Here is a 10144-nt window from a genome sequence, read left to right as displayed (position 1 = left end):
TTGAGGTAGCGTTGAAGTCACCGAACATTAGGGAGGCATCTACTGATGTATGCGAAGAGTTTACATTGTTTAATCTACAATATAGCCACACATAGTATTAATAATTAAGCTTCAACATGATTTTTGTTTAATGCTTTTCGCTAATTGTGATTATTTTTGAAGAAATCTTTATTATCTAGTGTATTAATGTTGCTTTTTTTAAATTTATTATTTGCAGAAAGTAGAGCTTCCAACAGTGAACAACACATAGAATCGTTGGACCAAAGTTGGTGATAAATCGAAGGGGAAACACATAAGATTGATGTGATTTGAACGTAAACGAGCTTAACATTGATTACGCCTGCAAACCATTCGTAGACCCAAAATGACCCAAGCGGAAGAGGTTCTCGAGGTGAAGAATCTCTACCACAGTAACGTACCGGACGATCAGCACTCGCCCAGCCACGGTGAGAAAGAACATCAGCAACCGACCAACAACGAGCCGAACAATCACAACCCAGTGCGATCGGTGCCGGATACGATTGCGGTAACGAATGGTGATCATAACGATAATGCTGCTGGCCATGTTGCAACCGATGGTGCCTCCTTCATCCGCGACAGTGCTCCTCCAAGCGGTGACTGGACCAAACAGACACAGTGGCATCCGCACGTGTACGCAAACCCACCGAAGCAACCACCAACACCGCACTCGATAATGGACATTCTGGGATGGAAAGGAACGGCCCGCCCGAAGTGTACTGCCGAGAGTGGTACTCCGCTCTCTGTGGCTGCACTAAAGGAAAATCACACCAAACCTTACGGTAGTCTTTTCGAATCGTCCACCAAGGAGAGTGATGGTGGAGATCATGGCGTTTCTTCCTTCTATTATCGTCCGACAGACGTCGAGAAGCGGCAGGTGGTGGTAGAAGACGAGGATATTACCGTGGATCGGGATGAGGACAGTGAAGATGAGGTAGTGGAAGAAAAAGGAAAACTCAATGTCGATCGTTCACGACCGATGAGCCCCAATGATGAGCCGCTCAATCTGTGCATATCAAAACCACCGGTAGAATTCAATGTTGTGCAGTGTGGAGTAGTATCGACGGACGCAACGATGGCTGTGGGTCGGAAAACGCCTAGCGTGGGTCGCAGTTCGTTGGATCGTATAAACGAACGAAAACTTACATCAGAGGAAGGTAATATTACTGTGCCGGATAATGTTAGATAATTTTTTTTTCCATAACTTACACGAAAAGTCAATTGAAAAACTGCATTTGTTGTGTCTTTATTTTGCAGATTCCACACAAGAGTCAACACGGTCCTCCTCCGTACATTATCATCAGCGACACACAGCCGCACTTTCTGCGTCCACCCATCAGCAACGTCCACGAAGTGTAGCCCCACCACCAACGTTAGCCCACTCTAGCGATGGTGACTCAGATATCTGCATGTCGAATGACGACTCCTCCACAACCGATGGTCACTTTAGCGCCGTTAATGATGCCGTAGCGTCGGCCACCATGACCATGTCGACGCTTTTTTCGCTTCCCAAACCGTCGGGTGGATCAACTGGACCGACGAACGGTGGTACCGGTGCGATGCCGGGCGAGGAGGAAACGGCCAATATCACGGCCAGTCACCATAGACGCAAGAAAAAGGCTCGCACCACTTTTACGGGTCGTCAAATTTTTGAACTGGAGAAACAGTTCGAGGTTAAGAAGTATTTGTCGTCGAACGAACGGACAGAGATGGCGAAACTGTTGAACGTTACGGAAACACAGGTGAGTTAATCTTGCAGGGAATTTTTGGAATACAAGGAGTAGCTTTTATAAAGGAGTGTTTTGAAAATAAATTCCAAACGTACTGTTTAGAGATGTGCAAGAGTGAGATAGTGAGTTGAAACGTTGTATTATACGAGTTTCGTTCACTCACCACGAGGTGTTTTAGCGACTCTTTTTTCCGTTACTGATAATTCTTATGTTACTCACTCATGAGTTTAAGCATGTAGTATGAGTTGCAAAAAGAGTAAATAGAAGAGTTGAAACGAAAATGTGCGAGTGAGTTGAGACGAAACGTTTGATACACATGAGTTGAAACGGAATACGTGTGTACAATACCCAAACTAGCCAAATGAATATACTTCTCGCTTTGCCTAACTATAAAACCTGCATAAGCGAACTCGCGGGCAAGTCTAATCGGCAAGAACATGAAACGGGATCCGCCTCCGCATAGGAAATTTTCAAATTTATAGAATTTTTTTATTATTTTTTTTTCTTTTTTTAATTTAAAGCATTATTTGAGTGAAAAGAAACTTATTGTAACAATTTCGCATCAAAATAAATCAATTTTTTAAATTTTGCTAAATTGCTCAAAAAAATGGCAAGGGGTACCCCTTATGAAATTTTCGAGTTGAAAATTTTGTTGAATTTTTTTTGTTATTTTTTATTCTTTTTTTAATTGAAAGCGTTATTTGGGCGAAAAGAAACTTATTGCAACAAATTTGCATTAAAATACATCAATTTATAAATGAGGGAAAAAATGAGGAAAATTTTACATTTTCTCAAACAGGGTAAGGAACTTGGTTCCTCGAATAATTTCCGACACAGACATCTGAGGGCATGGCCGTCCAAGAAGAAAATGTAGCCATTGGTGCCATCTATCGTCCACAATTTAAAGATTGGCAATCCGTTGGATACCGACCAAGTTATAGGCAAAACTTGTTGGAAAAATGAGGAAAATTTTACATTTTCTCAAACAGGGTATGGAACTTGGTTCCTCGAATAACTTCCGACACAGACATCTGAAGGCATAGCCGTCCAAGAAGAAAATGTAGCCATTGGTGCCATCTATCGACCACAAGTTAAAGATTGGCGATCCGTTGGATACCGACCGAGTTATAGGCAAAACTTGTTGGAAAAATGAGGAAAATTTCACATTTTCTCAAACAGGGTAAGGAACTTGGTTCCTCGAATAACTTCCGACACAGACATCTGAGAGCATGGCCGTCGAAGAAGAAAATGTAGCCATTGGTGCCATCTATCGACCACAAGTTAAAGATTAGCGATCCGTTGGGTGCCGACCGAGTTATAGGCAAAACTTGTTGGAAAAATGAGGAAAACTTTCCATTTTCTCAAACAGGGTAAGGAACTTGGTTCCTCGAATAACTTCCGACACAGACATCTGAGAGCATGGCCGTCGAAGAATAAAATGTAGCCATTGGTGCCATCTATCAACCACAAGTTAAAGATTGGCGATCCGTTGGATACCGACCAAGTTATAGGCAAAATTTGTTGCAAAATGAGCCTTAGGAGATTGGCAAATTTACAGATTTTTTTAATTTTTATTATTATTTTTTATTCTTTTTTAATTTAAAGCATTACTTGAATGAAAAGAAACTTATTGTAACAATTTCGCATCAAAATAAAACAATTTTTTAAATTTTGCTAAATTGCTCCAAAAAATGGCAAGGGGTACCCCTTATGAAATTTTCGAGTTGAAAATTTTGTTGAAATTTTTTTGTTATTTTTTATTCTTTTTTTAATTTAAAGCGTTATTTGGGCGAAAAGAAACTTATTGCAACAAATTTGCATTAAAATACATCAACTTATAAATGAGGGAAAAAATGAGGAAAATTTTACATTTTCTCAAACAGGGTAAGGAACTTGGTTCCTCGAATAACTTCCGACACATACATCTGAGGACATGGCCGTCCAAGAAGAAAATGTAGCCATTGGTACCATCTATCGACCACAAGTTAAAGATTAGCGATCCTTTGGATGCCGACCGAGTTATAGGCAAAACTTATTGGAAAAATGAGGAAGATTTTACATTTTCTCAAACAGGGTAAGGAACTTGGTTCCTCGAATAACTTCCGACACATACATCTGAGGACATGGCCGTCCAAGAAGAAAATGTAGCCATTGGTGCCATCTATCAACCACAAGTTAAAGATTGGCGATCCGTTGGATACCGACCAAGTTATAGGCAAAATTTGTTGCAAAATGAGTCTTAGGAGATTGGCAAATTTACAGATTTTTTTAAATTTTATTATTATTTTTTATTCTTTTTTAATTCAAAGCATTATTTGAGTGAAAAGAAACTTATTGTAACAATTTCGCATCAAAATAAAACAATTTTTTAAATTTTGCTAAATTGCTCAAAAAAATGGCAAGGGGTACCCCTTATGAAATTTTCGAGTTGAAAATTTTGTTGAAATTTTTTTGTTATTTTTTATTCTTTTTTTAATTTAAAGCGTTATTTGGGCGAAAAGAAACTTATTGCAACAAATTTGCATTAAAATACATCAACTTATAAATGAGGGAAAAAATGAGGAAAATTATACATTTTCTCAAACAGGGTAAGGAACTTGGTTCCTCGAATAACTTCCGACACATACATCTGAGGACATGGCCGTCCAAGAAGAAAATGTAGCCATTGGTGCCATCTATCGACCACAAGTTAAAGATTAGCGATCCGTTGGATACCGACCGAGTTATAGGCAAAACTTGTTGGAAAAATGAGGAAAATTTCACATTTTCTCAAACAGGGTAAGGAACTTGGTTCCTCGAATAACTTCCGACACAGACATCTGAGAGCATGGCCGTCGAAGAAGAAAATGTAGCCATTGGTGCCATCTATCAACCACAAGTTAAAGATTGGCGATCCGTTGGATACCGACCGAGTTATAGGCAAAACTTGTTGGAAAAATGAGGAAAATTTTACATTTTCTCAAACAGGGTAAGGAACTTGGTTCCTCGAATAACTTCCGACACATACATCTGAGGACATGGCCGTCCAAGAAGAAAATGTAGCCATTGGTACCATCTATCGACCACAAGTTAAAGATTAGCGATCCTTTGGATGCCGACCGAGTTATAGGCAAAACTTATTGGAAAAATGAGGAAGATTTTACATTTTCTCAAACAGGGTAAGGAACTTGGTTCCTCGAATAACTTCCGACACATACATCTGAGGACATGGCCGTCCAAGAAGAAAATGTAGCCATTGGTGCCATCTATCAACCACAAGTTAAAGATTGGCGATCCGTTGGATACCGACCAAGTTATAGGCAAAATTTGTTGCAAAATGAGTCTTAGGAGATTGGCAAATTTACAGATTTTTTTAAATTTTATTATTATTTTTTATTCTTTTTTAATTCAAAGCATTATTTGAGTGAAAAGAAACTTATTGTAACAATTTCGCATCAAAATAAAACAATTTTTTAAATTTTGCTAAATTGCTCAAAAAAATGGCAAGGGGTACCCCTTATGAAATTTTCGAGTTGAAAATTTTGTTGAAATTTTTTTGTTATTTTTTATTCTTTTTTTAATTTAAAGCGTTATTTGGGCGAAAAGAAACTTATTGCAACAAATTTGCATTAAAATACATCAACTTATAAATGAGGGAAAAAATGAGGAAAATTATACATTTTCTCAAACAGGGTAAGGAACTTGGTTCCTCGAATAACTTCCGACACATACATCTGAGGACATGGCCGTCCAAGAAGAAAATGTAGCCATTGGTGCCATCTATCGACCACAAGTTAAAGATTAGCGATCCGTTGGATACCGACCGAGTTATAGGCAAAACTTGTTGGAAAAATGAGAAAAATTTTACATTTTCTCAAACAGGGTAAGGAACTTGGTTCCTCGAATAACTTCCGACACAGACATCTGAGAGCATGGCCGTCGAAGAATAAAATGTAGCCATTGGTGTCATCTATTGACCACAAGTTAAAGTTTGGCGATCCGTTGGATAGCGACCGAGTTATAGGGAAAACTTGTTGAAAAAATGAGGAAAATTTTACATTTTCTCAAACAGGGTAAGGAACTTGGTTCCTCGAATAACTTCCGACACATACGTCTGAGGACATGGCCGTCCAAGAAGAAAATGTAGCCATTGATGCCATCTATCGACCACAAGTTAAAGATTGGCGATCCGTTGGATACCGACCGAGTTATAGGCAAAACTTGTTGGAAAAATGAGAAAAATTTTACATTTTCTCAAACAGGGTAAGGAACTTGGTTCCTCGAATAACTTCCGACACAGACATCTGAGAGCATGGCCGTCGAAGAAGAAAATGTAGCCATTGGTGCCATCTATCGACCACAAGTTAAAGATTGGCGATCCGTTGGATACCGACCAAGTTATAGGCAAAACTTGCTGGAAAAATGAAGAAAATTTTACATTTTCTCAAACAGGGTATGGAACTTGGTACCTAGAATAACTTCCGACACAGACATCTGAGAGCATGGCCGTCCAAGAAGAAAATGTAGCCGTTGGTGCCATCTATCGACCACAAGTTAAAGATTGGCGATCCGTTGGATACCGACCAAGTTATAGGCAAAATTTGTTGCAAAATGAGCCTTAGGAGATTGGCAAATTTACAGACTTTTTTAATTTTTATTATTATTTTTTATTTTTTGTTAATTTAAAGCATTATTTGAGTGAAAAGAAACTTATTCTAACAATTTCGCATGAAAACAAATCAATTTAATTTTTTTTGCAAAATTGCTCAAAAAAATCGTAAGGGGTACCCCTTATGAAATTTTCGAGTTGAAAATTTTGTTGAAATTTTTTTGTTATTTTTTATTCTTTTTTTAATTTAAAGCGTTATTTGGGCGAAAAGAAACTTATTGCAACAAATTTGCATTAAAATACTTCATATTTAAAAATTTTGCTAAATTACTCAAAAATAAGCTAAGGCCTCAATACGTATCTCAAAATCGAAAACGATAAACTAATTTAGAATATTTTGATTAAACACCCGGTAGAGCTCTGTTCTCCCATGTATCGAGTCCATTAAGTAGCAGTAATTTTTAACAAATAAACACACTTTCACCGACTGTCGGTTTGTGGCTGGCTGATGGTGGAGGGTAAGGATTTACTCAAAACACAACCCTCCATGCGCCGTGCCGAGGGGGAAACATGGTACCGACCAAGAAGCTATAAGATATTTCCGTCTCTGTGGGATATCCTTTGAGGTTGCGTTACGTTAATCCTACTTCGCTCATTAGTTAATATCGCTTCTACCGCCCCGTAAGCGCGCGGCACGGCTTAATTTGTTTTATTTATTTTATTCCACCTCGTAAAACTGATTGACAACTTCTTTCGCCCTATAGCGGCGCGACTATTTGCGTTCCTCCCCACGTGCTCGGCAACGCCACCCTCTCTCTCTCTCTCCCCCCCCTTTCGCATTCGAAGGGTTGTTTTGGGGATTTTCGGTTGAGGTTACGGGACGACGGCGCACTGTGATCGTCGTTAATGTCTGATCGACGCGTCGCGCTACAGTAGCGCAATGGGTCGGCAAACATGAAACGAGACACTCTCGGAACGCATTTATGATCGTTCGCGTACGCGTGCTGCAGGGAAATGGTAAAGAAAAGCAACAACCCCCATCATCCGCCTGATGCTCGGGAATGATTTAGTTCCATTCGTATTAGCCGTTACCGAGACAAACATCAGTTGTTTGGCGCATCGGAATATCGCAGGGAAAAGGACGGTACCATGCGTACCCTTCGTATCCGGTTCACATCACCGTTGCCTTGGTGATGCATGGTGTGTGTGTGTGTATGAAGGTGGTTTGATGACTGCTGGTCGTTGAGTGAAACGATTGGTGCGGGTAACACGCGAAACACGATTGTCATTATCGTCTGTCAGTCCTACAATATCTCATGGACTACTGTTTGATGGACTGTGTACAGTCGCTCGAAGAAGTGCTTAAGCATGCACGAAAGTAGATCTACCAATGCCTTTAAAGAATGAATGTGTCTACACGCATCCATATACCGTTTGCTACGTCGTCGAATCATCCGTGCCCCAGCTGACGAAGACATATTACGGGAACGTACAGGATATAAAATTAAAAATGAAATGTTTATTTTCTATTCCACCTCTACACACACACACACACACGGGCGCTCCCGCTCCTTCCTTCTTTCTTCTTCGGTGGTGTGAACTCCCTCCAAAGTGTGATGTGTCTCTTTATCAACGTTGGATGATGCTTCCCAATGTGATGGTTTAACGGCTCCAACAATCATAAAAAGCGACAGTTATAAAAAGAAAATTTGAGTGTAATGTGTTATTTTTAGTACAATCCATCATCCGGCAGAGGCAACACCTAAAAGACGGTGTGTGTGTGTGTGTGTGTATAGCACCGGGAGGCAGATCCACGGCGAGACCGTTTCGTGTCGAACGACCAATTCCTCACTCACTCAGTCAGTCCGTGTACACTTAAGATACGATCGTCGCGTGAGAGGCTCATTTGTGTCATTCAAATGATTTTGACAACAATATTTTCTCAAAAACCTGCCCTGCCCGCATCCGACGGGGGGCGCGCGCGCACGCTTGTATTCTGGTTGTTTGTCATGCGGTGCGTGAGGAATTGCTCGTTTGGATGAAGAATCGCCCCACGAAATGTGAGATAATTAATCGCTAGTATATGCGCTTGCAGAAAGGAAAAACGGAAGATTTAGCTTATGGAAGAGCTTATGTCGAGACGCTCACGGGCGGTTAAGGGGAGGAGAGTTTAAAGTGTTGATCCTGTGGGTCGCCATGGTGATTATTTAGCGTCACGGTTTCCTGTTTTTCATCACCCGGGACTATTAATGAGAGGGACTAATTTGTTCGTTTTCGGGTGTTTGATTTTGTTTGCAGGTTAAAATATGGTTTCAAAACCGTCGTACCAAGTGGAAAAAGCAGGACAGTGCGGGTGGGGTTGGTGGTAGTACTGGGGACGTTCCGTCCGTCGGCGCCATTTCCTCCACCTCCCATGCGGTACACTCGCCAAAGGATGTTGCCAAAGCCAGTGGACGAATTGCAAACGTTGGATCGAAATCGGCCACCACGGAACAGCCAGCAAAATCGGCCTGGATGAACGAGCTAGTAAGTGTGCAGGAATTAGAATTACACCAGCAACCGGCACCGGCTGGGGGCCAGTCAGTAAAATCTCGTGCGTACCCGAAAGCCGGTGGTGGTGGTGGTACCGCTGTAAAGAAAGGCTCATCCGGGAGCGAACAAAGACGCGGTACGGGCAAACAGCACGAGCGACATCTAGCGGTGGCGGCTAGTAGCACCGATCGTCGTAGCAGCAGCAGCAACAGTAGCAGCAACAGCAGTAGCCGAAGCAATAGCACCCCTGTTGAACACACCCACCAACAGATGGCGCAATCCGCATGACGTCCAAAGCGTGGTAAGTTGTAAGTGCAAGCGAAATGTGCTGATGTGAATGTTTCGCGCGTAAGTGTACGGTATTTGCTGGTAAAATGTTTCCCGTTAAGCACGGTACAGAAACATCAAAAGAAAACAGGTTCTTAAAATAGCTATTGCACATAATTACAGGTGTTCGACAACACATTCAATAAGAATACACTTATGCCAAGTGATCGTTCCAAGCATCACGCATTCTCGCTCCCAAATCTCCCAGTCTCCCATTATTTGCGAATGATATTAGTTTGTAAAATGCTGTGCCATTTGTGGGGGGGATAAGATATGAAACGTCACCGCCCCCCCCACACACACACACACACGGAAGGGTTTAGTTTTTTTTTCTTCGTCAAAAAAGAAGATGCTTAGGTAGTAGCGTGCGTGCTAGGTTTGTTGTGTGAGCGTTTATTGAGACGATGAATTCGGGTAGTTAGAAGCAAAAGGAACCAGCAGGAATGGACATTTAGTTATGAAACATAAAAATGAATAAAGAAAGAAAAAAAACAAACCCACGCACCAACATATTTTTAGACCACAGTAGCAAAAAAAGGGTACGAAATAAAGTAAAAGAGATAACTTTTGTGAAGAGTGTCCATTGTGAATTTAACACACAAAAAAAAACAACGTTTTGTTTCTTATTACATAGACAAAAATACTTTTGTCCATTCGCTTTTTTTTAAATGTATTTCCTTTTTTCTTTTCTTTTATTTACTTGATTAACCACAACGCACACGGCCGCTTTTTTGTTTCATTAATGCACCATTTTTAATATTTCACTTTTTCTCCCTGTTTTCTTGTCTAACCATTTACGATCTTGGCTGCTTTTGCACCATTTTGTAACAAAACTGAACTGTTTTTCATTATTTCCTTTCTTAATTTGGATTTCATTTTGTCGCCATCTTTAAATATGCGCTTTGTTTGAAAGCTTTATAAGGTACTAACGCAAAAAGACGGACAGCAG

The 10144-nt window shown here is 40.5% G+C and overlaps 1 protein-coding gene across 12 annotated transcripts in view; it reads left to right on the top strand.

The window, feature by feature from the left end:
* The window catches only part of LOC125769740 (homeobox protein B-H2), a 20306-nt gene extending 10491 nt beyond the window's left edge, over positions 1 to 9815 (top strand). For all 12 annotated transcript variants that reach the window (XM_049438560.1, XM_049438552.1, XM_049438548.1 and 9 more), the window contains 3 exons: positions 218 to 1175; positions 1276 to 1760; positions 8635 to 9815. In XM_049438560.1, the coding sequence (XP_049294517.1) occupies positions 365 to 1175; positions 1276 to 1760; positions 8635 to 9156 (1818 nt within the window). In that variant the 5' untranslated portion in view covers positions 218 to 364 and the 3' untranslated portion in view covers positions 9157 to 9815. The remainder of the gene's footprint in view (positions 1 to 217; positions 1176 to 1275; positions 1761 to 8634) is intronic.
* The last annotated feature ends 329 nt before the right edge of the window (positions 9816 to 10144 follow it).

Source organism: Anopheles funestus, chromosome 3RL (assembly GCF_943734845.2).
Source record: "Anopheles funestus chromosome 3RL, idAnoFuneDA-416_04, whole genome shotgun sequence".
Lineage (NCBI taxonomy): Eukaryota > Metazoa > Arthropoda > Insecta > Diptera > Culicidae > Anopheles > Anopheles funestus.
The sequence above is the reverse complement of the archived record's forward strand: the minus strand, read 5'-3'. Positions and strand labels throughout refer to the sequence as shown.